Source organism: Corapipo altera, unplaced genomic scaffold, assembly GCF_003945725.1.
Source record: "Corapipo altera isolate COAL_440 unplaced genomic scaffold, ASM394572v1 55, whole genome shotgun sequence".
Lineage (NCBI taxonomy): Eukaryota > Metazoa > Chordata > Aves > Passeriformes > Pipridae > Corapipo > Corapipo altera.
The window spans coordinates 781,149-802,407 of NW_020884882.1; the positions used below are offsets into that span (position 1 = coordinate 781,149).

The window sequence follows — 21,259 nt, forward strand, 5'->3', positions numbered from 1 at the left end:
TTTCAATATCATGTTAATTCATGAGCAACACTGACTGCTGAAGCTCGAAGCTCTTTGTTCTCCTTTGGAAGGTAAGTATGTAACACCAGTTTTCCACAAGAGTGTAGCAGAGCCTTGAGGATGGTTGGCTGACAGATGCAGGACAGTGGAATCCATATTTTGCTCTTGCAGCTGAATCCACAGCACTGCAAGTTGCCTTTTTATGTGGCCTTTCTTTCCTGAGGTTAAATTGGAAGGTGATGTAAAATTTATAAAAATAAAGATGACACATTCATGAAAGCATCTTGACAGTGAAACCAGTGTCACCATGGGAAGTTACAATGTCAGGAGGTTGTTTGGCTGATGTGCCATGTCTTCTTGTATTGAGTGTTTCAGAACTGTTAGAAGATTTTTTTTGCTGGCTGTCTCTACTTATCCAGGTGATGGCATTACAGAGTTTCCATCAGTACAACTTTGAAGATGGACTCCAGGTGCTTCAGCTTAATGATGTGCTTTAACAGAAGTACTAAATAGTGCTAAACAAACCCTGAAAGGTTCCAAACATGTTGTAACATACTCACTTGAGCACTAGTCTTACAATTGACACTTACCTTGCTCTAGAAGAAAGCTGTAACTTGTGCCTGCGTGATTTTTAAGGGCTGGATTTAGTATCACAGCATTTCAGTTTTGCTTTTCTTCTCTCTTTTGGGTGACCTGTGTATTTTTGCCTTCTCCAGGTTCCGTCCAATTTCTGTGTTCAGGGAAGCAAACGAGGATGAGAGTGGCTTTACCTGCTGTGCATTTTCTGCAAGAGAACGATTCTTAATGCTGGGTACCTGCACGGGGCAGTTGAAACTCTATAATGTGTTCAGTGGACAGGAAGAGGCCAGTTACAACTGCCATAACTCTGCCATCACGCACCTCGAGCCATCCAGGGTAAGGAATTACAAACCTGTTCTGGTTTTTAAAAATTCTCACTGCCTAAAGCCCTGGCATGTTTTGGGCCCATGTGGACATGTACATCCAAAATGCACCTACTGGCTGGCCTGCAATGCCTGTCATTGAAGTACTTTGAAGTACAGTGAAGTGATAATTGTATATTCTTTCTCTTGTGAGTTCTACAATTATTTTTTTTCTTCCCAAAATGATAGAGGAGATACACAGTGGCTGTGTGCCTTCATAAGAAATTAATATATATGTCTGCAAGTGGAAAAATGCTTAAACTGACTATTTAAGATAAGCATGAGATAAAGTATCAGAGTTTATATAACCTCCCTTTGCTGGAGAAAGAAATCTTTTGGGGGATGATTCTAGGAAGAAATAAGATACTGATTTATAAGCAGAATGGACTCCACTCACAGGGCATTAACGTTCAGGCATGGATTATTCTGTGTTTATCTGTTCTTAACATCATAGGTTAAGAGCATTCCTATAGTTATCTCTAATGTTTTTCTTTGTCTACCAAGGGCTCTTTATATTATACATCGTATTAGATACCTAGATTTTTATCCCTGTAGGAGCAGTTTATTAAGCACAAAGTTCCTACATTTATTGTGTATGTGTAAGGTAAATGTGTAGAGATAAAATTATAACCTTTGTTTTCCCTCCCTCCTCCTTCAATCTGGAAATCCAGGATGGATCTTTATTGCTGACATCTGCTACGTGGAGCCAACCTCTGTCTGCATTGTGGGGAATGAAGTCTGTCTTTGATATGAAGTAGGTGTACTCTGGTTCAGCTGTGGATATGCTGCAGTTAGAAGAACAATTTGACATAGGAAGAAACTCTGAAAAACAGAATAGCAGAGATCTCATAATGTCTCTTGTGAAAAGTAAAATGTGCTCCCTTTCTTGTGTTAGCATCTTCCCTGTTTTATTGTGTACACGTAGATTTTAACTAAATTCTAACTACCTAAAGTCCTGTTTAATGCAAAATAGATCAGTAAAATCACTGTTGCTCCCGAAGGCAAAGAAATATGTTTATGTTTTTATTCTCATGTTTGTAAATTACCTTGACAGTCTTTCTGTAGCCAGTTCAGAATTTGACTAGCAGTGCTGATTTGCATTGGGAAATTTTCAGACCTGACACAAGCTATTTCAGTCCTGGATAAAGCTATTTAAAATGTGTTTCAGTATTTACAATTGTTCCTTCCCATAAAAAAAATGGGTGGAAGGCTCTTCATTTTTAAAAGGTTTGACTGTTGTCTGCCTTAGTTGTAAGCAGCTGTTTTGGTGTGACCTGTTTGGGGCCATTCTTCAGAGAAAAGGCCACACAAGCCTCAGGCCTGCATGTGTATTTGAATGTTCCTGATGCCATTCATTGCCCAGTCCTCTAAACAGAGTTGTGTTTGTGGCAGACCCTGTTGATGACAAGTCTGTGAATTTGCTGCTTGTGGTTTTGTCACTGATCTGCTGTAGAGGCTGTGTCTGTAAGAGAGGTTCCCCTGCAGATGCCCACGGAGCATTTCAGCACTGTCATTTCCACAGTCAGTGGAAAGGAGAGTGTTTTCTGCACGTTTGGTTTTCTCTGTTGTTGAAACCCGTGCTGGAGGGGTTGGGGTTGGGGTTGGGGTTGTGTTTGGTTCACATAGAATCTGCAGTTCCTTGACGTTTTAATGCCTCTGTCTCCAGGCATTCCTTCCCTGATGACCACTATGTGGAGTTCAGCAAGCACTCTCAGGACAGGGTCATTGGCACAAAGGGAGACATTGCACATGTAAGTACCAGGAAAGCTCGTGGTTGTGAGGCTGTGACAGGACTATAATCCTCCATAGGGTGTTTATTAACTGATCTAGGTGCTGTGATGCTCCGTGTAACTGGTGAGCTAAGAAACTTCAGAGGAAAGCTTTGAAAGTGTCAAATAACTTCTCCATGTCTGAGGGTATAAACTTGGCCATCCCAAACTGGCTGTAGGACAAGCAGTGTGGGTGTGTTGCCTCTTTGGTTAATATTCAGGGCAGTTGTAGAATTTCTGCTTTGTTTCATTCATTTGAGAGAGATCATGCAGGATTTTTTCCCCTGAAGTTGCTTTCTTTGCATGACTTTTCAGTAATAGCAATAATAATAATAAAATTCTACTGTAAACAGTATCTCAGTCAACAGCTATGGGAAATAACCTATTTAAAGTATCCTTCTTTTACCCTCCAAAATTTGCAACTTGTTTTTGAACAATTTAATTTTACCACTGTATTTTCGGAGAATGCTGTTGTGGTTTTTATGTGAATACCTGCAAATTGGACAGATGCAGGCTGCAGAAAGCTTCTGCTGCTTCTCAGTGCTAATTTGCATTTGTTATGGGCCCTGTCTCTCGGAGTATTTGCATAAAAAATAGTCATGAAATATAACTTAATCAAATTATTTATAATTTTACGTGTTACTCTGATTTGTTTAAGTAAACTCTCCATTCCTGCCCAATTTTTAACTTGGATTTAGCTGAAAGTCAGATCAGTTTGTGTATTGTGTTTGTCTGATAAACAGATTTGTTTTCCAGTTGTAGAGTGTTGGAGCAAGAGCTTGGCTCTGAGGGCTTTTACAGACCCAGTTTATCGAGGAGATGATCATAAACCCTTTTTACTCGTTATAACCCTTTTTATATTCCAACAGTTTGTTGTGACAGAGCTCAGAAAGTTGCCTTTCTGTATAGATGCCAGGAGTTTTAACTCCTTTTCTACAGTTTTTGGGTTTTTTTCCCCTCACTGTGTGCTTTGGAGTTTTAATGTTTGTAAATACCATCTGCTCTGAAAACAGTTCCATTTCTGAAACAGTTTTTGGCTAAGTAGGACCTTGTGAGTGCAGCTTCCCAGCCCACTCCTCGTAGCAGGGTTAGTTTCTTTGGAACTCATCCTGACTGTAGTGAAACATGTCAGTGACCCTGCAGTAAGCTGAGTCCTGGCCAAAACTTGTGAGGCTTAGTTCCAGCTGTGAAAAACTATTAAAAGGGCTGGTAGGAAGGATGGTTTATGGAAAGCTGTCGTGTGAAATGGAAAAGTGAAAGGGGGAATGGGGTGATTCTAGAAGAGGGAACATGGGGTGATCTTAGGCACAACTGTATTACAAATTGTGACTAATCTTTCTTTTTCTTTTTAATCTAAAAGATCTATGATATTCAGACTGGCAACAAGCTATTGACTCTGTTTAACCCAGATCTTGCCAACAACTACAAGAAGAACTGTGCCACCTTTAACCCCACTGATGACCTTGTCCTAAATGATGGTGTCCTCTGGGATGTCAGATCAGCACAAGCCATCCACAAGTTTGACAAATTCAACATGACTATCAGTGGTGTTTTCCATCCCAATGGGCTGGAGGTCATAGTCAACACTGAAATTGTATCCTTTGGCCACTGTGGTAACTGAGGTACTGGTACCTAAACAACTGGTAGATGAACAAGTAGCTGTTTGCAGAAGTTTTATTAATGGTTTGTGTTACACGTTATGTGTGGTAACTGGAATCTGTGACTCAAGGGAGTAGGGACTGTCAGACAGGTAACTAATTTAAATCTAGATTCTGCCTGTGATATAGCCTAGGGAAAATACGAGAGAGAGAGAGAGAGAGAGCAAGAGAGAATTTTTTTTTCTGATATACTGCATAATACCTCTGCTCTCTTCCCATCCCTGACCAAGATCAACCTTGAAGCTACTGCAGTAACCTCTCGTGACTGGGAATGGCATTTTGTGTAAGAGCTCTTTCATTTTGAACTTGGAAGGGAATTGCGGTGCTAGAATCCAACTCTGGTTCCATCATATTTGCACGACAGTGGCAGTGAAGTTTCTTGAACACAATTAATCATCTCTTTGCCACTGTGTTGAAAAGGGTTTGTGAATTTCCAGTTGTTTGTTGTTCCTTAGCCTGTGTCTTTTCAGTGGGACCTCCGGACTTTCCACTTGTTACACACAGTACCTGCACTGGACCAGTGTCGTGTGGTCTTCAACTATACTGGCACAGTGATGTATGGAGGTAGGACTTCTCAGCCTTACATCACTCCCCTTGGTCCCCTCTTGTTTGAGATAAGTAGATGCTCATTCAGTGAAATTGGAAGCTTCAGAGAGTCTGTTTAACCCCAGGCCTTACTGGCACGTGTGAACTGGATTTTTTCCAGGGTGTTCATGCTGCTTGTATTGCTGACAAAGACAGTTTTCTGTAACATCAGCAATATCACAACTAATTTGGGAGATTAAAAAGCAACCTATTCTATAATGGCAGATCTGATGATGCTTGAGAAAATGATTTTGTCCTCTGTATTAGTTTTGATGATCTGTAGTATCAGTAAAGGCAGCTCTGGAAGAGTAGATATTAAATAGGTCTTGCCAAGCTATTAAATATAAAGAAAATTCCTCTCAGAGTCTGGCTTGATCTTAAGTTGATTAATGATAGTGACGAATGGAAGGCAGATTTGTGGAATAATCTTTCCTTGTATCAGCTATGTTGCAGGCAGATGATGAGGATGACCTTCTGGAGGAGAGAATGAGAAGTCCCTTTGGCTCTTCTTTCAGGACATTTAATGCAACTGATTATAAACCTATAGGTAAGAGAGGAGCAAATAGCTTGGTCTGAAGGTTTGAAGGTTTATTGCAAGTTCTGCTTAGTAACATTCACTTCTTCTCTCCTTTGCACATGTGAGGAAACAAACTGCTGTGGCCTGTTCTGATTAAAGCACTAGAGTTGGGTTTAACACTGAAATAATTTCAACTATCATATCCCGTTCATTGTCTGATTGCCTTACTTGCTAGTGGTCAGGAATTCTGGCTTTATTTTCCTTTCTTCTTTCCAAGTAAAGCATAATCTGAGATAGTAGGACATTTGGCCAGGATAACACTGGTCTCATTGCAGAAAGAGCCCTTTCTTCAGCTTCTGGAGCTGTGCTAATTACTGCTATGGACATAAACAAATGTGGCTTTTGCTATTGAAAGGATACACAGGTCACAACTCAGTCCCTGCATTGCCACCTATTCTGAAAGATGATCTGTTGTTTACTGTGCTTAGGGAAGCCAATAAATGTACTATCAAGGGAGGAGGCTCTGTGCAGAGCAGGTTAAGGGTTTACATGACTGTTTTCTGCAGTGGTCTCCAACATTCTATTCTTTATTACAGGTTGAATTAGTTAAAAATGTTCATGTCACTTCTGTTTCAGCTGTTCTTTCTTATCCCCAGACTGTATTATCTGCTTTTACACCTTTTTTTTTTTTTTTTTTCACTGAGCATTAAGTAACCTGCAGTTGACCACTAAGGTTGTTCTGTGATGTTTTCCAGCCACCATAGATGTAAAGAGGAATATCTTTGACCTGTGCACAGACAGCAAGGACTGCTATCTGGCTGTCATTGAGGTAAAGCAGCTAAGAATAAACTCTGGCCTCTGTAGCTGTTGTTTCAGTGCAGTGCTTGTTTCTTTTTTGGAGTTCCTGCTGTTAAATTCATGTCCTAAGCAGTGGTGTTGTTTTGATGATGATAAAGATGCTGTTAGTTTTTTGGTTTCCACCCACTGCAGTCTTGTTTTGCTGCCTCTCATTCCTTAAACTTCCGAACTCATTTGCTTCTCTTCTTCAAACTCTTCCCACTTTAAAATGTGCAGAGGTTTTCCTTCTCAGGAGCATAGAGAGAAATGCATTTTTCCTATGTATAGCAGTAGTTTCCTATTACTGCAAATTAAAACGTGCACTGTACCAAATAATGTGGGACTTCCCATGGAACTTTTCTGTGAATCACTCTTATTGTTCCTTTTACATTTGTTTTCCTAGCAACATCCCACAAGCTAAGGGCTTGAAGGAAAGATTACTGAGTGAAACTTTGGCTTGTTAGGGATCCAGTTCTTTGCCCAGTATTATGTTGTCAGGACCCAATTTCTTGAAACCTGACTATACACATGTAGTGACTAATTTAAAATCCTGTCGGCTTCATACTCTGAACCACTGATCCTTACAGACCAAAAAAGCGAGTCCAGAACCTCCAGCAGGACAAACTTCATGTTTAACTACTGAAGTTGGAGATGGCAACGTTGTCAGACCAAGAAAATTTTCTTTTATGGGAGTCATTAAAAATGCTATTTCAGGGGATGTGGTTGCTGGGGTGTCACTGCTGTCTTCTGGAACTCTCTCTGTATGACAGCTTGTAGCAACCTCTCGGTGCATGTGGTTCCTTGAGACCAAAAAGACTCCGTTTTAGTGCTAATTGTGCTGCTGCTGGTAAATGGGAGAGAGGGATTTTGGTGATGTGATTGAGATCAGATGTAGCATTGAATATGAAAGCTGAGCTTAATTCCTGGGGCTAACTGCTGTGTGGGCATCTCCCCTTCAGAATCAAGGCAGCATGGATGCCATGAACATGGACACGGTTTGCAGGCTGTATGAAGTGGGCCGGCAGCGTCTGGCAGAAGATGAAGAGGATGAAGAAGAAGATCAGGTGAGAAGCACAGCACTAACCTGGGTGTTCAAGGGTAGCTGTTAGCCCTCTACATGTGTTCATTTATTACCAAGAAAGTACAGAGGCCTCATTTGGTCTCACTTAATGGCCTCATTTGGTCTCACTTAATGTGAAGTAGATCACTTTACTGCCAGTGTAAACTCAGGCTGTCTACACAGAGCCTGTGTGAACAGTAACTTTGTGCACTGTAAACTAATGCAATCATTTATAGTTTATTGATTAATTTCCCTAATATTTCAGTCTTGATCAGGAGCTCTGCTGTTTGTTCTGCCTTTTTTTTTTTTAAATATTTTGACACCCATTAGAAACAGTAGTGCTTGAGGTTTTTTCTTTTTCAGTTCCAAGTCTCGTATTTGGGCATAACTTGTCACCAGTTTCTGAATGAGATGTAACCTGTGGCTAATGCAGTGAAACTGCACAGTACTTGTACACTGCAAAATGTTTTAAGAATTTTCAAGAGGGCTGCAGGTTTGCACTGGGATGTGTTGGTTTTCCTTCTCAGATCAGCCGTTTGATTTCTGGCAACTTGACAAAAGAGCTAAGAACTGCAGTAAGGGCCCCTCAGGGTGCAGCTGGTAGTATATACACAGTAGCACAGAATGCTTACTATAGTACAGTGACAAAATTTGTAGCTTTTTGGGTGTCAGGTGTTTTGTGGGGTTTTTTTGAAAGGCAAAGACTTTATGCTTCTATTCCCTAAAGATTTTAAATGCATTATCCTTTACTCTATGGTGCCTGCATTCTAGTAAATGGTACATTTGTATCTCCTGTGAGAAAAGCTGACTTCACCTTTTTCCAAAGAATGCTAGAAGGTAATACTTTGATGGGTTTTTTCCAGACTCTGTGGAAAGCTGGATTTCTGATACCCTTTCTGTGTCTGAATCTTCCCCTTGCTAGGTTAAAACTTGTACTCTCTAGTTCAGAAGACTGCAGGTCCCAGGAAAGAGTAATTTTCTCTGTAGTTAGTTGTTGTTATTACAATTTCACTGTAATTCTGAAGATAAAGCAGCAGTTCTGGTTTGGGTGCGCAGTTTGTGTCCTGGCCTCTGAATGTGCTACAAGGTTGCATTTGAAGTCTTGGCATTCTTTTGAAATCGTTGGTCATTGTTTCTATCCCTAGATTGGATGGATTAAAAGAGTAGAATTTCTTGGGAAGAGCAGAATTTCTTGGGAAGCAATGAAGAGGGAGGAGAGATTACTGTTCTTTCCTTCCTTTCTACTTCCTAGCCTTCCAGTGCTTGCCTTGGGCAATAATTTCTATTTTTGTCTCTGCTTCCACGTTTTTGTCCACTTTCTGTAAGATAATTTATATTTTCTTTATAAAATTTAAAAAAAAATAGTAGCAGAAATAGGTTTTGCATTGTACAATGATTAACCAGCAGCTATCAGGGCACTGTTTTGCAAAATCACTGGTAAGTGTTGACTCAAGGGGAGATCTGTGTTTGTATAAGGCAGTCAATGGTTCCAGGCTGTAACACTGGGTACCCAGCAGAGATAAGGGATCTGTCACCCATCAGGTGAGTCTGGGGACACTTCCTGTCTTACAGATAGAGGTGGCCCCAGGCAGAATTTAAGTGTGCTAAAAGCTTTTCTGTAAAGCTGATGGAGTGTTCAAACAAAGCTGCTCCGGGATCGATTTGCAAGCTGAGTGACTAATTGATATTGCATAATTGCTGGGGTTTATGGTCTCCATTTCTGAGGTCTGTAGATGTTTCCTAGATAGTAACTTTAGGGGATGGTTGCAATAAGGTTTCTTTAAAAAGAGATTTGGTTTTAATATAAACACTTATAAACCCAAATTAAATTCAATCTATGTATATTTAGCAAAACATAAACTGATGTTTTCCTCTCTGTCCCGTAGCTGTTCCATCCATGCTATTCCTCCAGGTTTGTTCTGCTCTTAGGCTTACAAAATACAGCTTTTGTCTCCATAGAGACATCCAGCATTGAGCTAGAATGAGGAGAGGTTTTCCAGAAGAAAGATGGAATCCCTCTGGCACACTTGTCTGTTGAGACCAACAAAAGTAATTTGTTTCCTCATGAAAGGATTTTTCTGTGTATACGTAAGCTCACACTTATGTAGGTGTTCACTACTTGCCTAGTTAGTGTCTGTGATTTAGAGTTTGAAAAACTGGTTATAACCTTTGAAGCTTGTTGGGACTTCTCACAGGGATTCTAAAACCACTTCTGGCTGGAAGAAGATGCTTTCTGATCTTTTTCTTGAAAATGATGGGGGGGGGGAAATCCATATGAATCAACATGAACCTGGTATCTTTTTGGTCAAGGTTTTTAGAGCAGATACTAATCTGTTTGATCCCTGGGCATTCCCACCTTGACTTGGTGTATGTTTGTATTTTTCTATCTGACCTACAGGGGTCTATGAGGACCTTTTTTTGCCTGTACAGAAGGTAGTGAGTACTCAGATAGAAGGATGTCTGATGGGCAAGCCTAGCTCGGAAGTCATGTATCCAGAATAAAACTGCTTTAAAAATTGTGCTAGAGATAAGTTAAGAACTGTGGAGAAAAATATCTGTCTGGCATTTTTTTTACTTGAAATTTTAATGCCTCATGATGTCAGTTCTGACAAATGTCAGCTGATAGCTCTGTGACAGGTTTTTGAAAAGCAGGAGACTGAGCATCTTTAAAATGAACCTAGTGGGGATGGTTGGTCTGTAGATATCTTTCCATTCCTTCTGTAATTTAAGAAACAAAACTCTATTGCTCCTCCTTTCTCAATCCAAATCTTGGAAGATTAACTGGTCTGCTCCATAAATTGCCCTCAGATGAAATGATCAGGCTGACTCAGCTGGTTTGTGTGTGGTGCTGCTGCAGGAAATGTTTGTAGTTTTATTGGCAGTGCTGGAGAACAGCACCACTGTGGCTGAGTTCTTCCCTGGTGTTGTGCTACCCTTTCCTGTGAGGTCTCTGGGAAACTGCCTTTCCCTAGGTATGGCCAGCAATCCAGAGCTGTTGAACAGAACAAATGCTAAAGGATATTGATACTCTGTGGTCTGTACTTACTGTGGTAACTGAGGGGAAGTGAAGATGTCTTGTGCTTAGCGAGAGTCCTTTTGCAGGCTCTTTTGTTGGATGTTTTACTCCAGGAATACTAGTCCTTCTGCCTTGAACTTCCATGAGTTTTGTGTATTATCTTGGTGCTGGGTGAGTGTCTAAATGGATCCATCAGCAATTGACAGTCTCACTCACAAGTATTTGCAAAACTATGTTCAGTCTATATGGAAATATGCAAGGGTTTCTTATTTTTCAGTCTGGCAGCAAATTCTTCTTCCTGCTGTATTTGCCACTGTTTTGATACACTCCTTCAGAGTTAGACTTAGCAAAAATCAGGTGTGTGTCTGAGCTACTAGTACAGAGCCTGGACCATCTTTTGGTTGTTAGCTTGCTCTATTCTTACTTATTTCTCTTTCTTGGCTGATTAGTATCCCCCGTTTCACTTGGTAATCTACTGTCTTCTGCAGTGAGGCAGTCCAGGGGTTTCAGAGGAAATGTCAGGTGCCACGGGCTAGAAAAGGAGACCAGAAATATGAAGTGGTCAGAAAAACTAAACCCAGTGGCACTGGCTGAAGACAAAGTAGGCTCAAAACTGAGCTCTGGATAGTGTAATCTTCTGAGTGGGTTTTGAGATTTTCAGTCTGTGCATTTTTCCTTCCCTGTTTTCATTGTCCTTTCCATATTAGTGGTTTAAGGGCTGTTTTTCTCTCTGTGGTATGTATGGGTGATACATCTCTGAGGCTCAAATAACATTCTCAGTTGTTGTCATGCTGAGGGACATTTGCAGCTTCAGCAGCAGATTGCTTCACCTAGCTGTCCCTGTCCTATAAAGTGTGTTCTACTTCTTTTGCCAGAACTGAAGAACTGTTAATTATCCTGCAGTGCTTCTGGGCTATCGAAATGGTGATGGTAGGTGTGTAATTTGTCTTTTTGCATTGGTTTAGAAAATTCTAGGTGATGGGAAATGAAAGCTTTGGAGATAAGGCAATAAAGACTCGAAAGACAATCATTATTCTAACATATGGTTTAGCCAGGATGGGTAATGTTTTCCTCAGATTTCTATGTGGTCTTTGTGATCCCAGTTTCTACTTTTTTTTTTAGGATTCTCCCCCTATCTGCCTGCAACAGCAATTTAACTGTACTTTTATTGCTGTTCTGTTCTGTGGTTGGTTTGGTTTTTTTCATGTGGATATTGATTTGCTGGGGGAAAGACCCCACAAACCTTAATCCATATTGGAACAAGTATTTGGGACCCATCAGACCACGGTGGTGCTTTGCCACTACAAGCTGACTTGAATGATTTATGTCATCAGGGACCATTAACTGAAGGTCCATTTCAGGAGCTGTTCCTGTAACATTGAAAGATATGGTTTGATTTGAAATCTTGCTCAAGATGAAATGGTTTACAGAATAATAGCTGGGAACAAGTATTTTCAGACAAATGTCTCAAGTGATAATAAATATGTGTTTATTGCACACCTTAATAGGAATCTTTGAGCTTAGTTGCAGCCTAAGTAAAGAGTGGTTTCTGTCAAAGACCTTTTTACAGAACAGATACATCTTTTGAACAGGCGTCCTCCAAAACACATTTTTAAAAGAAATTTTTTCTCAGTGCTTCTTACCACATTTTTTTCTCAGTACTTGTTACCACGTTTTTTAGATAGTAGCAAATAACTGTGGCCGCTTCAGCCTATTCTGCTGTTTCAAAATCCATTTTCAGTAGCTTTCAGTTGAAACATAAGAAATTCTTAGAGAAGTATTTGGAATTTTTGGAAGGGTAGACTTAGTATTATGGAGTAAAACTGCTTCAGCAGAGATAAAAGCATATTCTGGCTGTTCAATGACAGAAATCAAAGGTGTCCTTCCTCTCACCTAACACATCTTTCTAGAATTCCCAGAATAGCTGGGATCCAAGAAAATAAAAGCTGCCTCAGCTGTGATGAGAAATGCCAGTCAGAAGCTTAAGAAAGCAAAGGAACAAATTCTTGTCCATAGAGAGAGAGAGAGTTCATTTACCTGCCAAATTTTGAAATTCCTTTATGCACTGTTGTTCTTTGTCATGGAATTAAAGGAATGAGCTTATTTTTGTGAGTAGAAAGCATGAGATCAGCGAGAGGAAGGAAGAGAAGCAAATTGAGAAATTGTTCCTAGTTCTGTACACACCATATATTATCTCTGAGCCCTACAGCACAGAGAATCAACAGTCACGTTAGAACACATTTATCTCAAGTGAAATGATGGCTTGCACATGCCTCAGAGAGAACAGTGACTGGAGTCAGATTGATCATCATCAGGTAAAATGGAAGCATTCCATAGGCAAAACCAGAGTTTGATCCAAAGAGTCCCAGCTGAACCTCCCGATCCATCAGAGGCCCGTTCCCTTTAAAGCTCTTGTTTGTCTGTATTGTGGATGCTTTTTCATTCATCACAGGTAAGTTTAGACAAGCTAAACCTACTTACATAGACTAAGAGATTAACTGCTTTTTATTTCTCCACTCCATGTTTTGCCTCTGTGACACACTGCACGCTGTGTGCTGTTTCCTGTATTAAATCTGCACATACCTACACCTGCGTAGAAGCCCATGGTAAGATTCCTTGCTTGTTACATATAGTAACTCCTGCACATTCCCAGGCTTCTACATTTTTTAGCTCTGTGATCTCATTAATGGCTATGAAAAAGTAGAAATTCTAACACAGAAGTGGCAAAGGAAGGTAAAAGCAGGTGCAGCCTTGTAGTGTGAGGGAGATGAATACTTAGAATTAATTCAATGGTACATAATAGGAAATGGGTTTGCTGGCTGAGGAGAGGGATAGACACTAAGTAATCTAGCAAGTGAAATTCCTTACATGCTTGACCAGGGAGTCTTTTGGCTATATTTAAGCTTTTTCTACTGCCCCTTCTTCAGGGAGTGTGTTAAGAAGTGGTTGGGGGAGGAATTGGGTAGAAACTTTTAAGTGACTGAAAAGCAGACGTGGTCACTCCTGAGAATTGCATGGCAAAGGCTCAGAAAGGACCAACGTGCTACACAGCTGCTTTGGGAGCAGAGAGAACAGCTGTCAGAAGATATGACAAGAGGATTGTCTGTGGAGAAAGATAAATTGCTAAAACACTTATTCCTCTGGAGTGAAACATTCTTCAGGGAACTTGTATTTGAACAGAAAATCGTAAGTTCTTTTTTATGAAAGCAAAGCCCCTTCCCAGGGTGGAAATAGGGAGTAATTAAAATAATACTGATAATTTGGAGGGGATCAGATTACTGAAAATGAGTTTGCTTTGCTCTAGGAGAAACTTGGGAAAGGAGGGTGAAAGAGGGGGAGAAGTAAACAAATAAATTAACCAAAATAATGAGATTATGGGAAACATGAATTTCTTTAAAAAGAAAACAAACCTAGGTGAAATAAGCAACTTAAAGAAGCAGATACTTTCAAGCAGATGATTAGACTTGGCTACCAAGATCCAGAAGTGAATTAAATATGAGCTGAAAGATTTGAAATGGTGGGAAAAGCTTCGCCTGACGTTGGATTAAGTGTTTTGAAGGTAGAGAAAAGGCAGCCTCCCAGAGGAAGATAAGAATAGTTAGAGCAATACCATATGGCATGATTCAAACTGAGAGGTGCAATAGAGACTGTTTTCAGAGGAAGGGACTGTTGCTGGAAAGCAGCTGCAGGTGAGAGGTGTTGACTTGGAGGTGATGATGGAGGTGAGCAGGGGGCTGGTGACAGCTGAGCAGTTCATAAAGCAGTCACAGGAAGCTGGGCACAGAACTATTGGTGCAATGCCTTGTTTTGCACTGTGAATCAGCTCCTGGGAGAGGAAGAAAAAGTGAATCAGGTGTGAGATGAAGCTTTTTGTAACAGCTGAAGCCATGTCAAATAAGCAACAAAACAGTGACCTGTAAATCTCAAAACTGAATAAAAATTTCCAGCCTGAATATCAACAATCAAAAAAGACCTGTGGGTTCTTGTCTTGGCAGTTAAAGGCCAGCCTAGTATAAATTTGAGGGGTTATGTAATCTGCAGTGGAGAAGTCTCAAGTCTGTTCATGTGGTCATAAAATCTTTTTGGATTTGAGAAATGTAAAAAAAACTATAAAAAGTCTTAAGAGTGCTTAAAAGCGGGCTGGTCTATTTTTATAAACTGCAGCTCTGCAGTGCTGTAAGTCAGACTTCCTGGAAGCACTTTGTACATACTCTAATTTAGTGTTTGAATACATTCCAGAAACATGTTAAGATCAAAAAGTTAAAGTTCTGCCTAGGTAACATGTTTTGCATCAATTTGAGTAAGTGAAATATGGGGGTTTCCTGAGCCTTTGAATAATTTTTGAGATATAAACCCCAGGGAATATGTTAAGTATCAATAGTCTGTGCTACCTAAAAAGACAAATTTTGTGAATTCTGTGTGTGCAAAATGATTGGGTAAAGGGGAACAGTAAGAAGTCTGTGATGATGATGATGAAAGCTGATGAAGGCTGTGCAAACAAGCATCAAAGAACAATATGGCAGAAAACACATAACGCCTGAACAAGTGCAAAAGGTATTTACTAAGCTTTGAATGGTCTGTAAAAACTGGCAATATGAAGAATTAGTTCAAGCATTTTTTTTTTGTTCCAGTGCAGCCACCCCAGTATTTGCCATTCCTTTAGGGGATGAGATGTTGTTTAGTTTTTTTCCTTTGTGGTTAAAAATGATAAATTAATTGAACCAAATCTACTCTGCTTTCTGAATCTTTATGTAAGATTGCAAACTGGTAGTAGAGCTCAGTTACCAGTAATTTGCTTTGAGATGATCTTGAGATAATCCTTTGCTATGTAATCAACTTTTCTGTAAGTTTATGTCCAGCTTTTGTTGTACTACTACATCTCTGTAAATCTTCCTGTATGCAGGCATGATAGAAAGGTGATGGGAATCACTTTAATCCTCTTAATCATCCTCAAAGCAGTTCCAGGGTCATAGACTGTGTCTTGAAGCTCTTTATGTTACTGTGTGGGTGAGTTAGTGAGTGTTGAGAGATTTATCTTAAGATGAAAACTTAAATTATTGTTCCATTGTGCAGTCTGATTCTAGAACTGATAGTTCCTGCATCCTTTATGCTTGTCTAAAATATATAACTGATGATACTATACAGTACTAACTTATATTCTTAAGACCTTTTGAATTAAACTGACACAAATGCTTTGTATACATGGTCTTTTTCAGCCTAAACTAGTCTTTAATAGATGAGTTAAACAATTTCTGTGTTACACTGGGGCCTGTCCCTGTGTGGACATCCTATCCTGTGGATAGTTATTCCACACTAAAATTGCAGCCTCCTTCTTTGCTGTCCCCTTACAATTATAACTGGGTTTTGGTTTATTCTCATTTGCTTTAAATTGTCACCTTTGTTCATCACCTTATTCTTGCATGACCTTTTTGCTTTAGCTGGGGTGAAATATTCTGTAAAGTATTTATGCAGGGAGTGGGGCCAGGAAGCCATTTTGTGTAGGAAATAGGGTGAGTGTTTCCAAGACAAAAATTTCTTTTATGATAATTGTGTCACTGTGTTTTTGATGAGCAGAGAGAGTTGGCCATCCAGGTGTGTTGATACCACAGTGTCACCTGCATTGGTGACACTGTGTGTGCTGGACATGAAGAAGAGTAACATTGGTGCAGTGTTAGGAAGATAACACAGAAATCCCCTAGAATTCATATCCATTAATTAATAAAGTTAATACATATCTCTATCATATCCAGTTACAAATTTGAATCTCATTAGGGGTCAATGAGTACTCAAAATTACTCTACTCTTGACATATATGAAGGTAAAACTCTTTAAATTAATCCAAAGTTTAATTATCTACAGCTAATTAATATACCTGAATCCCAGTGTAACTAAAATGGGGAGCAGTGTGACATCCTTAATTCAAAAGCTGGACTCCATCCCATCACTCTGAGTGTTGCTTGCTCTATTTAAAAGGCACCATTAGATTTTTTTTCTTTTCTTTTTTTTTTCCCTCCATCATAGCCTCAGGTTGAGATTGTTTGTAATCTTCCATGATTTCCATGGGAAGACATGGGTCTGGCTGCACTGCAGTCATGGTGCACCTGGCTGTAGCACAGGGCACACACAGACACCAGGCTGGGAGTCAGAGTGCTGATAGGGAGGTAAAATGTTTTACAGGGGGAAGGTTATGAGATGGTCAGTTTGGGATTCTGTAGTGCTACCCTTGTGCCTTCTGCAAAGGGAACTGGCAGCTGTGGAGTAGCTTCCATTGGAGAGGGAGGAAAATATTCTCTAAGGAAGCAGAGGAGGAATGTGAATACTCCATGAACAGTTCACATTCTGATCCAAGCAAATTTTCAACCCAAACAGAAGAATATCTTTAGGCATCTAAAGGAGTTAGTGATGGCTGAAGCAATTCCTTGGTGTTGTTCAAGTCCTCTGGAGAGTGGTGGCCCATGGGTTCTGTGGATCAGTTTACTCCCATGAGGAAGATGAGCACAGGTACCTGGATGTTTTACATAGATGTGCATGCTGGTTCTGTTTTCCAGCAGTACCTGTGTCATTGCCCAAAGCTCTTGGGAATGACTGATGAGTAGACAGGAACTTGCTTTTGCAGGTTTTTCCTACAGAAACAGATATGGTTTGGAATAAATGTTCTGCCTGTTTTCCCTTGTGACATGGCACAAGGATTTTTTTCACTGCTCTTACTCAGAGTGCTTGTTTGAGTCACTGTGGAAGGTGTGCCATTTTCCACCTGTGCATGGATCCCTAACATGAGACAGTTGTGTCTGACGAGGATTCATCCTGGATCCCCAGAAACAGGTTGGATATCACTTGCATGGGATGGTGTTAGATTGCACCTGGTACTCCCTCACACCTTTCTGAGCTGTCTATCCCACGGATTAGGTCTGGGTGCAGAAATTCTGGAGCTTTCTTAGGAGAGCTCTCCCCATGTGTGTGCAAGCTGTGTATTCCAGCTGGGAGTGCTGCACTGTGCCTGCAGAGGGTTGTGCTGTGCTCAGGGGTGGCTCAGAGGCACGATTTATTTGCCTGTTACTTGGCAGAAGCATCACAGTGTCCAAGTTCCTGTCTGGGTTCTTTAAAATATAAGGTAGAGGTTTCTCAGGGATGAAGTTGCTCCTCCTGAACCCTGTTATATATCACTCCTCAGCTCTGTAAGGCTGTCACTGTGTGTGTCACACTGCCACACACACACCTGACTCCTTGGTTGCTTTACCAATGACAGGTATAATTTTGATCTCATCTTACTGTTCCTAGGTGGGTTTTAAATGAGTGTGGCCAATTCTAACCACCTACTTCAGATTAAGTAATTTAAACTGTAAAAGTGGAAACATCTCGGTTCTTCTGGTGCTGTTTGTATTCTCATAAAGTATTTTTTCCCTCACTGGTTGGTATAATCCTTCAAAGTTAATTTGCAGCAAAATATACAACCTTTCTGTGTAATTTGGCTCTTACCCTTGTCAGCCAGAAGGAATTTTTACCTTAATACAACTATATTTAATTTCATCCTATATTTGAAGGATATTGCTATATATGCCTTGCCTTAAGCTTGAATGAAAATGTTGATGAAATAGTATTTCAGTTTCTAATAAATACATTACATGTGAAACATAATCAAATGAGGCTGGCTGACATTTTAAGTCCTTGTGGGCTATATATTTAAGAAAAAGATGCTTTCAGAAATTCCACAGATGTGGAAACAAAGAGGGTACCTAACTTATTTCAGAATCCTTTAGGTTTTACCTACATGGTCTCTAAATGAATCTTGTAGATAACATACTTTTTTCCTAAAGTTCAGGTGTGTCTCTAGCTCCAGATACAGAGAAATTTGGCTTAATTTTTCCAAGCTTTTTGAACAAATTGATATCTTTTCTGCTTCAAAGCTGTTTAGAGACTGAAAAAAGAAAATAAAGTCTCCTGCCTTTTTCAGTTTTTAATCAGTTTTTCAATTCTGAGTAGAGTGATAAGCTTTAAGACACTGGTCTTTCTGCAGGTACTGCATAGAGCAAAAATAAATTCAAATTATTAAGACAAAAGCTTTTATACTCAATATATTTTATGGAAAATTATACACATTATGACATTGCAGTTTAAAACTGTGAAGTGCAAGTAAGGTATTTCCTCTCCCAATGTGTATGCAATTCAAAAAGCAATGTCTGTTTGTTTGAAGACCCATTGACTCAAAGTATTAAGTTTATAGTTGACTAAAATAAGCACAGGCTTTCATACAGGTTGGTTTTAATTTTACACTTAATACAAGCTCTTGATACAAGAAAACTGAGTATAGCAAACCAATGCTTTTATACTGTAATCTCCATTTAGTAACAGGGCACTTCTGGTCAGCAGAGGAGACTTGGCTGCCTTTTCCAAGTGAAGAAACAATACAGTTTGGTCAGGCTTCCTGGCATTCCTTGTTTCTCTTGCCTGTGACAGATGTTGGATTTGTGTGGGTGTGGTGGGCTTTTTATAGCACTGACTGAAGAAAAAGTAGGTTGGGGAGATGACAGCAAAGGACTTTCCTCTGTCCTTTTAGATCTGAAGATGCAGCAGTCTAAATAGCACAGTGGGAATGTGGTGAGCTTGAGGACCAAACCATCCCTTGAAGTGGGTTGTTAGATGTCTATCTTAATTGCTTCCTAATTTTGCAGAATGTGTTCCCTCCCGAAGCAAAGGGGCAATTAAGGCTAAATGAGTTGAGAGCTGCCTCCCTGCCACATGAGAGCTCTGTTAGAGAAACAGGCTGTGGCTCTGAGATGATCAGGTGCACTGAACCCTTTTAGTCCTGGAGACCTCCTGGAGCTTGGCTTGTGCTGGCAGATTGTCTGGAAGAAGGATAGAAGGACTGTGACAGCTCCTTCCCACTTGGTCTTCTCTTGTTACACACAGATTTCTGGATTTCATCTGTGCAATGAGGAGTTCAGGAATTCAAATTCTTATAGTTTGATAGAGAAAGATCTTGATCCATAGGTAAATACCAAAGATGAGACCTCTGAGCTGCTTTAAACAGTTCTGTCATCCAAAGCTGCTTCAGGGATTGGTTTAGGGAATGGCAGGGACAGAACGTGCATGCTGTTTGATGACAAGCAGAGGGTTTGGTCCAGCTGAAACTAAAGCAGTTTGCACAAGACTAGCAACAAAGCCATGGATTAACAGGTCTTACTGCATGTCCTTCTCAAGAGTGCCTTGTGATGACACATGTTGGTGGCCAGTACTGGAGCGGAGCTTGAGCCAAGGGTACCTGTGTTGCACCAGCACTTTGCAGACAGGACTTTGCAGGCCTGGAAGTGATCTAACATGTGATGTTCTGTAGCTGTGGAGAGAGAGAGTGCTTAGATGGGAGATGGGAGTGTGTTCATAATGTGTGATACCTGGATATGGGGAGAAGTGAAAACTATAGGTATGTTTTTTTCAATTATTCTTATTCCATTTTACATTTGTCTTAGTGTCTGCAATAGCCTCTGTTTGCTGTCTTTATAGGAGGAAGAGGAGCAAGAGGAAGAAGATGATGATGAAGATGATGATGACACAGATGACCTTGATGAACTAGATACAGACCAGCTGCTGGAGGCTGAGCTGGAGGAGGATGAGAACAACGAGAATGCTGGTGAGGATGGAGAAAATGACTTTTCTCCCTCCGATGATGAGGAGATTGCCAACCTCCTGGAAGAGGGAGATGAGGGTGAAGATGAGGATTCTGATGCTGATGAGGAAGTCGAGCTGATTCTTGGAGATAGTAAGTGTGTGCCCAGCTTGGTGAGCTTGTCCTCTGGTTAAGGTCCTGACAAACATGCAGCATCTAAATCTCCCCTGAAATGACTTAACTGAGGCACAGATTATCATCCGTGTTCATCTGTGGCCTCTCTAGGTAATCTGCTGGTAAAAACAGCTCTTATATGAGAGAACAGCTGTGCATTCTGGAAAAGGAGGTATCTCCTTTCTTCAAGTGCTCCCAGGTGTGTGTGTGTGAGAACTTGGCAGGCCAAGAAACTCCAGGTGAAGAAGCCTTATCTGATTGCTTGCCTGTCCTGCCCTTCAAGGGGACACAGGTTTAACTGTTACCTCCCCTGTCCTCTGCCTCATTTGTACCTGTAAGGACAAGAAGCACTTTTGGTCCTTGGTGCTGTTCTTTCTCTTTTGTAATGGTTTGAAGTGCAAAGCCAACATGGCATTTCTGACTTCACTTCCCTTATCAGACTGTTCTGAAGCTAACATAACTTTTGGGATACAGTTTAAATTGTTCTCTTTTTCTGGCACTCCACAAACTCCACAAAACTTTCTAACCACTGGGTTAGAAAGTTAAAGTGTGTGTGTGTGTGTGTGTGTGTGTGTGTGTGTACCCCAGGGACCCTGGGCAGCCAACTGGATGAGGAGCGGGTGGTGCCAGGAGTAATCAAGGGACTTTTAAAGGGCTCCAGGGAGCAGGAGCAAACTGGAACATGCTGAACAGGAGTGGGCAAATGGGCGTGGCACAGCAGGGAGGGCACAGCATGGCAGTTCGTGCAGGCAGAGTGAGCAGGAGGGGTTTGTTTCTGATCATCCAGAAGCATCCAATAGAGGCAGCAGAGTCAGTAGATGGTAAGAAAGAGCAAAGAGATCCTTTCAGCCCAGTCTTATTAGCATATTAGTTTAAGCTCTCTCAGTTATGGTGTTGACACGCTGTAAAGCTCGATCCCTTGGAGCTGTGGGAGTCACTGGACCAGCCCTGTCAGAGGCCTCCAGACAGACAGACCTGCTGATGGCAGAAGCAGCTCTCCAGGTCACAGGTTGCCAGGAGTGCCTGATGCCTCTTCCTGAGACTGGAAGCAAGGTCAAGTGACCTGGGAAGAATACAGAGATGCTGCTTGCCACTGTAGGG

At 40.7% G+C, this 21,259-nt stretch overlaps 1 protein-coding gene across 5 annotated transcripts in view; it reads left to right on the top strand.

The window, feature by feature from the left end:
- Positions 1 to 21,259, top strand: part of DCAF1 (DDB1 and CUL4 associated factor 1) — a 50,413-nt gene that overhangs the window by 25,392 nt on the left and 3,762 nt on the right. For 3 of the 5 annotated variants that reach the window (XM_027640260.1, XM_027640261.1, XM_027640259.1), the window contains exons 15-24: positions 717 to 915; positions 1,613 to 1,695; positions 2,608 to 2,692; positions 4,071 to 4,304; positions 4,839 to 4,932; positions 5,396 to 5,500; positions 6,226 to 6,299; positions 7,267 to 7,371; positions 12,981 to 12,989; positions 19,882 to 20,137. In XM_027640260.1, the coding sequence (XP_027496061.1) occupies positions 717 to 915; positions 1,613 to 1,695; positions 2,608 to 2,692; positions 4,071 to 4,304; positions 4,839 to 4,932; positions 5,396 to 5,500; positions 6,226 to 6,299; positions 7,267 to 7,371; positions 12,981 to 12,989; positions 19,882 to 20,137 (1,244 nt within the window). Of the gene's footprint in view, positions 1 to 716; positions 916 to 1,612; positions 1,696 to 2,607; positions 2,693 to 4,070; positions 4,305 to 4,838; positions 4,933 to 5,395; positions 5,501 to 6,225; positions 6,300 to 7,266; positions 7,372 to 11,258; positions 11,510 to 12,980; positions 12,990 to 19,881; positions 20,138 to 21,259 lie in introns of those variants that run through there. The other 2 variants (XM_027640263.1, XM_027640262.1) reach the window with 2 other exon arrangements.